The sequence below is a fragment of the Electrona antarctica genome (genome assembly GCF_951216825.1).
Source record: "Electrona antarctica genome assembly, chromosome: 20".
Classification (NCBI taxonomy): Eukaryota; Metazoa; Chordata; class Actinopteri; order Myctophiformes; family Myctophidae; genus Electrona; species Electrona antarctica.
The window spans coordinates 32,873,077-32,885,920 of record NC_136801.1 but is presented as its reverse complement, the minus strand read 5'-3'; the positions used below and the strand labels follow the sequence as shown (position 1 = coordinate 32,885,920).

Genomic DNA, 12,844 nt, shown 5'->3' with positions numbered 1-12,844 from the left:
AATTTCAATGAACAATGCCTCATATGAAAGCTTACATTCTGTAGTTTCATAATCGGTAAAAAGCTGAGAAATTACCATGGTCCCCACATATATGAGTTAGAAAAATACAATGAAAACAATATTTTTATTGGGCTTGGTGGGCGCCCCCCTCCTCGCATTGCGCCCTAGGCAACTGCCTAGGGTGCCTGTTTTACTTAAGTAAAACATGTGATTATTTTTTCCACCACTGGGTTCAAGATGAGATGCTGTCAGTCAGAAGGCCAAGAAGGAGAACTGCCAGGGGCCATGCATCCATCGCCTGTCCGTCCTCCTGACTGGCATAATTGATCTGCCAATATGACAAAACTGCCTGCCTGTCTATGTGTGTCACTGTTGTAAGTCACATGTAGACAGTGGACACCTGCTACTGTACGTCCACGTACTGTAATAACCATGTGGTGGAAAAAGTACTCAAATGTTTTACTTAACCCTAGAACACGAAACATATTCGCTCTCGATGCGACACATTGTGAGCTTGTAGACCGGGCTATTTTCAAATGGCCGACATGTGTATAGGGCTAAAGTGGTTCATGTATGTTTTCTTGTAATAATAATCCAAATTTATAACTAAAGTTGTCAAATAATTGTAGTAAGGAGCAAAAGTACAATATTTCCCTCCGAAATGTAAAAAAGTAAAAAAGTAAAAGTACTGAGAATGTTATATACTCAAGTTAAATACAAATATCCGGTACCTCAAAATTGTACTTAAGTAGGCTACAGTATACGCTGGTCTTGAACCACATCGTTGCTGTCGGGCAGAATGCTCTCATCTCCGTATTCTAACTTTTTGCGTTTATTTTTTATTTTTTTCTCCTACCTACGTAAATGAACTAACCTGACTCCGCCAGATGGGGCAGAGAGTACACTGGGTTCCCCCCCTCCTGCTCCCATCTGGGAACTCTCAGGCAGACTCCGGCCACCAAACGGCCTGGCCAATCAGCGGCAGCTAGAGGCGGGATCAAGGCAGGACTGTGTCAGAGTAGTATAAAAGAGAGTAATGACACTCCCGTTGACTCTCATTGTAACAATGGAATGCGGAAGTGCTCATTATATCTCAATGGAATAGTTCCAGCCATAGGAGCAATGTTTGGAACTATCGCCCATAGGCACCCGCTTTGCGGCGAGATCAAAGCGTGTCACCACTCTCTTACTACATTACTCTGGACTGTGTATGACTTGATCCCGCCTCTAGCTGCCGCTGATTGGCCAGGCCGTTTGGTGGCAGGAGCATCGAGTCTGCCTGAGAGTTCCCAGATGGGAGCAGGAGGGGGGGAACCCAGTGTACACTCTGCTGCCCCATCTGGCGGAGTCAGGTTATAAATGAACCCCTTCACAGACAAAAAGTCTCAAAATGTAGCAGATCTGCAAGCTCGAAACATGGCGCGAAACATGGTGTTCAATAGCACTGATCTATTAAAACACAATCAATGCCAAACTCGAGAAGTCATTAGCGAAGGTGATCCACTGTGGCACGAAAATGGACGATTTCTATTTCCGGTCCACAGAGCTGGTTCACGGGGTCTTCTTCACGACATCTTTCGTGCATTCTGTTGGCACTGGCTCCAGAATATATTTGTTCTACCGGTAATTCATGGAATTTCTTTGATTTTTCTTTTATTTCTTCATGAAATTAGCCTACTGAAGAAAATAAAAACATTGCATTTTGTTTTTAATTCATGAAAAGCTTTGCTTTTTTTGGAATGTTATTTATTTTTAATAATAATAATAATAATTTTAAAAAAATGCAGAAAACAAAAAAAAAATAATAATAAAAAAATATAATAATAATACAAAATAAATAAAATTACCCATAACAATGTGTCTGACACACAAATGGGTCCCCGACCCAGTGTTTGGGAACCACTGTTTTTCTTTTTTTTGCATTGTTAATTAAAATTCTCTCTCCCCCTCTCCCTCTCCCCCTCCCTCTCTCCCCATGCAGGCATCATCAGGACGGCCCTGCCCAACATGGACAGAGAGACCAGGGACCAGTACGTCCTGGTCATCCAGGCCAAGGACATGGTCGGCCAGATGGGCGGTCTCTCCGGTACCACGTCCGTCACCGTGACGCTCACCGACGTCAACGACAACCCGCCGCGCTTCGCTCACAGTATGTATACGCTCTCAAACCCTCTCTGCAATAGCGTGCCCGAAGGCCCGACGTCACTCGCTCGCTCATCCCCTGGTTCCAAGGGGTTTGCGGAAGTTTGTCTCTATGGAGAATAACATGGGGTCATCTATCTTCAAATCGTCTCATTGTGGTAAAAAACTAATAAAAAAATCAACAACCTGACTTCCATCGTTACCGACTCAGGGGTCTAGCGCATGATGATGAAGTCACCCAATTACGTCATTGACTTGGCCATTGCCTTTGATGTGCAGAAGAAACCTCATCATAAAAACTCTATAGACTTGACCCACACATGTCACAGGCGGAACACACAAAGCCAGGTTTTGGGGGGTCTAGCGGCCCTCAAAAAGTTTATCCGGAATAAAGTCTGGCAATTACTACAACATTTCAGATTATATCTAAATAAGATCACACCCGTGTTAACTGAGTGGTGTATGGTCTTATATAGCCTGATCAGCTGTGGTCTGACGTAATGTCTGACGTAATGAAATCACACCCGTGTGAACTAAGGCTGTCCCCAAACATTCAAGGTTCGAATGTTCGCTCGTTAGGGTTGGCACTCGAATCTTAATTAATGGGATTGAAACATTCGTTTTTTTTATTTTAATTTTTTTATTAAATAAAAAATATTATTATTTTTTCCCTTTTTTTATTAACTCGAAAATATATCTCGTCGAGAATGCGATATGAGCATGTAAAAAAAAGTAAGTTTCTAGTGCATTCCTGTCAGAAGTTGTCCCATCTCCCGTGCAAATTAATTTGCTGATTGGCCTGCAGCTGAGGTGATTGACCTTTCTCACCTTGTTCTGTGAGAACAAAAGAGTTCCATTGAATGGAATGTCTGACGTGTCTCTCTCACACACACACACACACACACCAGCACACCAGCATGATCGCTGCCATGATATATTAGCATATGCTCTCTTCAATGCGCTTCTGAGAATAATACACAGGTGGAACAATTAACGAGCAATATACGCTGTTTTAGCTGCCTGCCAGCAAGCTCACATGAGCTTGCAGATCAGCTGAGCCATCGCGGAGCCACTTGACTGTGTGTGTGTGTGTGTGTGTGTGTGTGTGTGTGTGTGTGTGTGTGTGTGTGTGTGTGTGTGTGTGTGTGTGTGTGTGTGTGTGTGTGTGTGTGTGTGTGTGTGTGTGTGTGTGTGTGGGAGAGACGAGAGAGATCGATAAAGAGCAGGGGAGACGCGCTGCGCTCTGACGGATATCTCAAAGGTTATTTTTTAAATTAATTAGAAACAAATGGTCCGGATGTTCGCTCGAAAAATCCTGCCGAAGTTCGAGTCCTAAAAAAAGGGCTAAGGTACAGCCTTAGTGTGAACTGGGTGACCATAGCAACCATGCTCATTTTTTATACGAACAGACAGACAGACAGACAGACAGACAGACACGTAAACTAACAAAGCCAGTCGTAGGAGTGGTTTACACCACTCAAAAACGATACATCTGAAAGGAGGACCTACGTTTAATAGCCAAGCTGCCGTGGTAGTCGGAAACAAGCTCTACTCCTTTGGAGGGTCCCATAGCAACAAGAGGGATCAGATTGAAGTCCACATCTTTGCGTTGTAGGAAGTTGCCACAGGTGATACATGGAAGAGGAGAGCGTCCTGATGAGGTTCCCTCCGGGCGCTATGGCCACACAGCTGAGCTGCTAGAAGACACTGACACTGTTTACTTCTGGGGAGGGTATCCTTACTACAATGTGCTGTGTGCCTTTGATGTTGACAGCCATAGATGGTCCAAGCCCAATGTTTGTGGTACTATTCCAGAGGCGAGGTGCTACCACTCAGCCTGTTTCCTGGAGAAGGTCATGTATGGAGGACACACCCAGCTGACTGGATACACTAATGACATCTACAAGTTGGACACCACTACAATGGTCTGGGCTTTAATTAACTCCAGAGGAACTCCTCCACCTGTTTCATAACTTTATTCTACCACTATCATTGGGACAAAAATGTTTGCATTTGGAGGCTGGGATTGCGGGGGGCTCGACTACAACAACATCACAGTGTTTGACACAGAGACCAACGCCTGGCTGAGCACGGCTTCTGGACACCTTGTCCCAGAAGAACGTCGATGTCATTCAGCCTTTGCCAACAATGGAGAGCTGTACATATTTGGCTGTAAATCAACAAAGTACTTCAATGATCTGTGGAAATTAGACAATAGACCTTTTCCTGGAAGCAGGTTGAACCCAAGGGCCGGAAAGGCCCCCGTAGGATGTCTGTGATGTACTGTTGCATGGTGGGAGATCGTATCATCATCTTTGGAGGAATCCCCATTATGATGACATGTACATCTACATCCTAGACTTAAATCCTAGCCTGAAGATGTTATGCAGAATTGCAGTCATTCAGCATGGTGTGGAGCAGTCGGAACTCCCACATGACATCAGGTGGGAACTGGCAGCCATGACTCCCACCAACAGACTAGAAAGGTGCAATCCTGGGGGGTTGCGAGTGTGGTTTGCCTATACTTCATAGTTCACATATTGTGATGTCACCATATAGTGTCCAATCATATGAGGGCAAAAAAATAGCACATATTATATTACTCAGGATTATTTGGCTACCGTTTGAAACCATTTCATTTACAAGGTCAAGAGAGATTGCTGCTTTATGTTATAGCCTTTGTGGCTGATTGATGACTCTTCTTCTTATTCAAAACAATTCGATTCAGTTCTAAAAGAAGCTGACTAAACAGATTGTGTTGTTGTAGGATCCCTTTTTTGCGGGTGGGGGTGTGAGGTGTGTGGGTAAAAGTAATATATAATAAAATATGTCAAATAATATATTACTCTTGATTCCAAGTAATAAGTAATATAATATTAATACTTTTCAAGGTGTTAATATGTAATAAGTAGCATATTACTCTCTGGAGTAAATTAGTAATATTGCCCAACACATGGTAACAAATTGTGAGTACTTTTCCCACCAATATAATGCCCCTTCTCATCATGTGCTGGGGGTCTGCTTGCTGCTTGCTAACTCAGTAGATTCCAGGATCAATCAGACCCCCCCCCATTTTTTTTACTCTCTCTCCCTTTTCTTTTCTTGTCGTCAGCCCATTTCACGGCTCTGCTAATGGGTTCCAGGGCGAGGGCATTAGGATTCAAAGGGCCCTTCGGTGCTTCTCATGATAATCTGTGCAACTCCCCGGCAATCGGTTTACTCGTGATAGCTTATAGAGACGACCGTGGCTCAGATGTGCATGTGCCCCTGCCGCCGCACACGACGCGCGAGTGTGTGCGCGCGTGGATCGGACTGCCGTGAAGTCGAGTCAATTTGCTGCATGGCACGCACGCACGCACGCACGCACGCACGCACGCACGCACGCACGCACGCACGCACGCACGCACGCACGCACGCACGCACGCACGCACGCACGCACGCACACACACACACACACACACACACACACACACACACACACACACACACACACACACACACACACACACACACACACACACACACACACACTGCCATTTTAGCCCATTGAGACATGAGGAAAATGATGTGCTATTGGCAGCCCCCCCCCCACACACACACACATACCCACACACACATTTCAAAACATTTTGTTCCAGCCAGGGACCCCCTATAGAAGCAAAGATTTGAGTTTTATAATGTTCATTTTGAAAATACCGTATAGGCTATATTCAACCATTTGCGCACATTTTCACAATTAAAAATCTAAAAATGACACAGAATCACAGATGCTTTTGCGGGCCTATAGACTAACCGACACCCTCCCCCCCCCCCCCCCCTCCCCCGCGCGCGCGCCTCGCAGGGGGTCAGAGCGGTCAGAATCGATAGACCATTACGGAGCTCCAGAGCTGATGGAGTCCAGAAGGTGAGAGAGGAGAGAGAAGCTGCTCTCTGGTCCTCCGATGAAAGGGCGGGCGGGGAAAAGAAAACCAAGGGATTTTTTAGACGCACGAGGAAGCATTACGGGGGTTTAGGGTGAGGGGGAGAGGGGCTCGCACGCGGGGGGGGAAAGAGGGGGTGTAGTAGGGGGAGTATACGATGAGAGCAGTGGTGACTGGAAAGTAACTAAGTATCTTTACTTAAGTACGGTATGTAACGTTTTGAGGTATTTGTACTTGAGTATTTCCAATTTCTAATACTTTTACTCCACTGCATCTCAGAGGCACATATTGTACATTTACTCCACTGCATTAATTTGAAAGCTTGCTTTGTAGATTTAGATTATTATTACAAAACATACATGCACTTCAACCCTATATACATTTTGGCCATTTGAAAAAAATACATTACATTTCATACATTTGAACACTTCTGCATAGTTTACAATTTACAATTTAATCCAGAGCGATTTACATTAAACAAGAACAAAAAGCATGGCAATACATCACATACATAAAAAGTAGTTGCACAGGGGGAGGGAGAGGAAGTATATGGGAGGGTGAGTTTGGGGGGGGATCGAGTGCAAGGGGGGAGGGCGGGAGACAATACTGGAGGGGCAGTGGCTGGGAGGTTTGGGGAAAGCAATTTTTTTTTGGTCTTTTAAAGAGCTCGCTATTCCACGGCAAATTAAAAAGCCATTACATAGATTACACGGCAGCAAACAATGTCACAGAGGAAGATTAGCATTTAGACGGCACGGTGGCGGCTGAGGGGGAGGCAGCCGGGCCGAGCGAAACATGGACCCGGGCTCTGGTAATGAGCTCTGGCTACGGGTTATCGGGGAAGCTTATGATTATGAATATGATTCCCTCCCTTTTTCTTTATTCTTCTTCAGAAGAAGTGCTTTAAAATCCAGCGTTTCATGAGACACAAAAGCTCTGGGAAGGAACACGATGGAGATTGTTCTGTGTAATAGAATCTCTCAGAGGATGTTTAATTTATTTTTTTATTCACTTTGGGGCGAAGATGATACCTTCCAATGCCTCTGCGAAGCAGAATTAATTTCTTTGACTACAACTATGACGAAAAATGTTCATGACTACCCTTTTTTCTCGGACAAAAACAGGATTAAACTAAATAATTAAATAATTAAAATAATACCCCCACCCCCTTTAATGGCTTGGCAAGGCTTACTTACTTACTTTTTACACATCCATTACCGCTGCCCTCACCCTGCCCTGTTTCCCCTGTCGCCCTGCAGAGAGCTACCAGTACACGGTTCTGGAGTCGCTGCCGGTGAAGTCCGTGGTGGCTCGGATCAAGGCGGTGGATGCAGACATCGGGCCCAACGCGGAGATGGACTACCGGATCGCCGACACGGAGGGGAGCGGCCTGTTCAACATCACCACGGACGAGGAGACACAAGAGGGGGTCATCGTTCTGCTGAAGGTAGATTGTTATTCATCTGGGTTGTTATAGATGTCTATCGCCCTGCCCTTAACACTCGCATGACTGAAGTAAGGCCACCTACCACACTAAACTGTCAAAAATGAATTGTAAATTGTGAGCTTCGTAACAAGCGAGCTTGTAAATCGGTTATTTTCGGAAATTAGTTTTGGTGTAGAGCAGACCATTACAGTGCGAAAGGTTAGGTTTATTGCAACTGTAGGTCGCAGATTACTATGAAAACCTGTCAGTCCGTCCGTCCGTCAATCCGTCACGCCTCCATATATGGTTGTCAGTCATCATGCCTCGTGACACGTCACACCACCATATATGGTCGCCCTTTTTGGGCGAAGCCGCTTCTCGCCCTCTCGCCCTATGGTATGAGTATGAAGAAAGTGTGAGTGGGAAATCGAGTGGCAAAGTGAGTTTAACGTCATTTAACGTTGTTTAATGCAATCAGATGGGACATCTGTTTGGATGTATGGGCTGTCAAGACCAGAAAGTAGTTTTTTTTCTCCCACTCAATAGGCGTTCCCGCATAAGTTCTGGGTATGATGCATACACTCTATGGGTTTAAGTGGTTAAAAGTCTGAAAATACACATTGACATGAATCCAATCAAACAGTGATGACAGTGCTGTCAATTTGTGTCAAACAAGTCTATGAAGCTCTCTATGAAATAAAAAAAAGTTCACAAGCGCCGGTGAAATTTCCTCGAAAGAACACCTTGATTCCTTCCGTGTAAAGTCATCTATTCTGCCTTTAATGCTAGACTATAGACTTCCCATTCTGTCACAATGTTCCCATGGCGCGGTTTCCTCTCAATACACAGCTATACGGGCAGAGACTGTAGTAGAGAGTTCTAGCTTTTGGAGAACTTGAAAAGGTCTTCTCAGGCCAGTGTGAGATGTTTGACAGTTCATTGCTATGCCATACTTTAGTAGGGGAACATAGGGGCTGGGAGACATGGTTGGCCGAAAGCCACCGCTTGTCAAAAGTGGTGAGAATTTGATCTTTTGTTTGTTTTGCAACAACCTCTGTACGCCGAGGAGAGAGCTCATGTCGCCAATGAAACTGTCACATTGTTGCTGTGCTGCAAAATCCCCCTCCCATTATGCTGTAGGTTTAAAATAAGGCAATTCAATAAAATGCCCCCCCCCCCCCCCCCCAAAAAAGCCATGCATTTTCCAAAAGAATACATTTCAGAATGTCGTCCTTCACGTTGCTGCACCCCTTTCTTAAAATTCAATAATATTGCTTATGTATAAGTCAAAGCACAAAGTCAAAGATAACAATGAGCAATATTATTGGCATCGATTTGTTTTTTGTTGTTAGAATCGGATTGTGCCAAGTTCCTGCGGGGTCTATAGAATCATTGCCTTGGCATTGCTTTCACCTCGACAGTGTTGCACACAATGAGTCATAATAATAAGAATACATCTTTCACCATTGCTCTGCCGACCTCAATAGCAGCGGCAGTGTTGAAAAATGTTATTCATGTTATTTACTTAAGTAAAAGTATCAATACTGTAGAAATACCCATTCAAAATGTTTTGATAGTTTGTCTATAATTCTTATCCCACGATTCTGCAAGTGTCAATTATCTAATGTAATCATGGGCGCTACACTCCCTCTGCCAACCTGCAGAGAGCAACGGACTGACCTCATGCTTCCGTCGATGCATGAGGAGTCCAAGACACTTCTTTTCACCTGACAGGAGGGAGTTTCCCCGGTTGGACGTAGCGCATGGAAGGAACACGTTATTCCAACCAGTTCCTTTCCCGTCCATCAGGCGCCCCGGCTGGCCAGGGGGAGGTAGTTTAGAGATCAGGATTACTGCATGTTTTTTCTGAGGGTACCTACCCTAGGGGACACGGGGAGAACATGCAAACTCCACACAGAAAAGCCCTTTTACAAACCCCACCCAGGGTATGGGCACTGATGACGCGGAGGAAAAACATGCCCCCAACGCCCACAGCATCCCCAGCGGGAATCGAACCCAGTACCTTCTAGCTGTGAGGAGACAGTGCTACCGACTGCGCCACAGTGCGTCCGGAATTCAAAATTTACTTGAGTAGAAGTAGCCTACAAAAGTACCAGTATCAAAACGTACTTAAAGCTGTGTAACGTTTTAAATAAGTTCACTTTGATATAATTATTGACTGGCAAAGGTTTCACAACACCCACTCCATGAATTTCACCCCCGAAAGCCTTTTCTAAACATATGTTCTATTGAAAGTAGATAGGAGTTATATCTTTCCCAGCTAAATGATGTCATCTGCCAACGATCTATTTTCAAATGGCTGTGTTGAAGATAGTTGTGTGTAAAATGAAATGTAATGTGAAAAATGACTTGTCTTTTCTTATAGGCCTACTGGATCTCTTGTCCACTATAGTCCCTTCCTAACATTTTAGTCTGGTTTTTATTTGTTGATGAAATTGTCAATATATATTTACTCTTACTTTTAGTCATCATAGCTTAGTTTTCATTTAGTTTCCATTTAGTTTTCGTCAGTGAAAAAAGGTAGTCGACGAACATTTTTCGTCATAGTATTAGTCGACAAAATCAACACTGCTTGGTGCATTTATAGATAGATTGAATTGAATTGAAATGTCCTTTCTTTCTTCCCTATCGCCGTGACGTGCGGTCGCCTCCTCCATCCATCCATCCAGCCTCTGGACTTTGAGACCAAGAGCAACTTCGTGCTGAGGATCGAGGCCACCAATCGCCACATCGACTCCAGCTTCCTGAGCGTGGGGCCCTACAGTGACACCGCCGCGGTCCGCGTGACCGTGGAGGACGTGAACGAGCCGCCCGTCTTCTCCACGCTGCTCAGCGACATGGTGGTCTCGGAGGACGCCCGCGTCGGCACGTCCATCGGGAGGATCTCGGCCCACGACCCCGACACCTCCAGCAGTGCCATCAGGTATTGTCAGCGCCGTCAAATATATGCGAGTAGGGCGGTGCCTTATTTTACACTTGGTTGCATGCTGAAAATAGCCTATCTACTGTTGTTAGCATGCAACCAAGCATATGACTTGTCTTTTTTTTGTTCTACTGGATCTCTTGTCCACTAGTCCCTGCCAGACATTTTAGTCTAGTTTTTATTTGTTGACAAAATTGTTAATATATTTATTTAGTCTTAGTTTTAGTCATCGTAGCTTAGTTATTATTTTGTTTTTGTTTAGTTTTCCCCAGTGAAAAAGGTAGTCGACGAACATTTTTCGTCATAGTTTTAGTCAACGAAATCAACAGTACACAGTTTATAAAGTGCTGTACAGAAAGTTAAAACAGCTAAATACACTGTAAAGCTAAATCACAGAAACAACAGCAAGATCATACAGGGAAAAAAATAACCAACAACAAAGCCAAACAAAAAGCATAGACCAGGAGCTCTCAAACGTTACCTACAGCCAAGGTGTAGTGGCTCGACAGAAAAGGCTCGGTCACATGTCTTCTTTGTGACCTCAAGTTTCACCTGGCCTGCAGACCGGAATGGCCTTGAGGGATATAAACCTTTTATGTTTAGAGATATACTGAGGTGCCAAACCATTTTAAAGACAAACAATAAAATCTTAAAAATCAATTCTGAAGCGAGTAACTGTGCTCTGTTGTAGATATAGTGTATGGTGGTAGCCTCTTTGTTTCTTCATGTTTAGATTTGTTCTTTTTTTTTGCAGTTTTCAGCATGATCATTTCAGCATTCACAGGTTTAAATATTTAGCTGATTACGATATGAAAGACCTCAAATCAACAAAATGCAATTGCCCATCTAAAACTCTTAATGACCTAAAACACAAATCTAAAATCCACCATCATTTAAGAGTCTGCATGGGATTGGTGGTGATTTCTTGTATCTCAGTTTGGAGATTGGAATGTCCAGTGTGTTTGCGTTCCTTGTTTGACGGCCGGAGATCTCCTTTCTGAGCGAGGGTATAGCCAATCTCTGAAGTTGCACTTAAACAGCTTCCTGGCAAAGTCCAGACACAGCTGAGTGCACCTCTCTACGAAGCTTTCTGCCTCTTCAGGGACCATTCCTTCAAACGCCCCCTATCCACATCTTGTCCACTTTCTTTCCACTTTCTTTCACCAGAGTGGTGAAAGAATATTATGCACTGTGCCCACTTGTCAGATGTAAAGCTGTGTTTGGGGACATACAGTACAGCGAGGCTTCCCAAACTTTTCAGTGCCACGACCCTCCACAACATTTCTATACCATATTTGGACTGGCGACTCTCCACCCTGACAGGTCCTTAAATTGCCACTTTAGAAATGCAGATACCCTGTAGGGCATTAAGCAACTAGTCGACTAGTTTACTAGTCGACTAGTAAATCCACTAGTCGACCTTGTTGGTACTAGTTGACTAGTTGATAAGAAAAAAAAAAGTTTTTTTTTTTTTTTTTTTTTTTTTCCCCCGATTTTGTAGGCCTCAAGATCAGGTAGATTATAGTTATAGTCACCATGTACACAGTTTTTCAATGTACAAATATTTATTTTCATTTTTTATTTTTTTTTACATAATAGGTAGTTAAACAACTAGTCGACTAGTAAACTAGGCAACTAGTCAACTAGTAAAAAGGACTAGAAGTGAATGCCCTAATACCCTGTAGTATACACTTATACTGCATGTTGGTTTGTTTATTGTTGAGTGAGAAAACAATGTTGCACATTCAAAGCTAATCATCTGGGGACCCCCCAAAGTAGAATAAAGTTCCCACACTGGATCATTCACCAAAACGTAAAAATGTATTTAGGTTTTTTTACGCCATTGGACGTGAAGTTTCGAGTCTATCCGGGCTCTTGATCAGTTGGAGGCGCCTGACCCAGAGTGAGGACTATATATTCTTATTTGTGGATTCTGACCTCTGCCCAGCATATGGTATTTAGTGAGTGGACGTACGTGCATGCTTTATTGTTTGTTTAATTCATCTCATACATTCAGATGTATGGGGAGGTTGTGTTTATCTGTGTTTATCAGCACTTTCATTCATTCAACCACTCTGCGATGTCTGTGTGTTTACCCAGAATTTGTAGGCACTTGAGTAGTCAAGTCCCCCCCCCCACACCCACCCACCCACCCACGGGGCTGTGTGGCACAAACAATGCCATATGGTCAGGGAATGCCAAAGGAGTGCTAGCATTTGCAAAAAAAAAGAAATGCCATCTTGAACAAGAGAAGGGCATTCTCACGGGAGGGTCAGGGCTCAACTACCAGTGCCGTGGCATTTGTGACACACAAAACAATTCGTCCCCGAGCCAAATCTGCGCGGCGGTGTCACTCCCGAGATCCCTCGGCCCATTATGCTTTTAATTGAATGGCTATCATGTGCTATTCAT

At 44.0% G+C, this 12,844-nt stretch overlaps 1 protein-coding gene across 1 annotated transcript in view; it reads left to right on the top strand.

Moving 5' to 3' along the window:
- cdh7a (cadherin 7a) overlaps positions 1-12,844 on the top strand; it is a gene marked incomplete at its 5' end in the record, with an annotated part of 212,969 nt that overhangs the window by 118,908 nt on the left and 81,217 nt on the right. Inside the window, 3 exons of the mRNA XM_079489842.1 lie at positions 1,982-2,149; positions 7,322-7,509; positions 10,179-10,432. Coding sequence (XP_079345968.1) covers positions 1,982-2,149; positions 7,322-7,509; positions 10,179-10,432 — 610 coding nt within the window. The remainder of the gene's footprint in view (positions 1-1,981; positions 2,150-7,321; positions 7,510-10,178; positions 10,433-12,844) is intronic.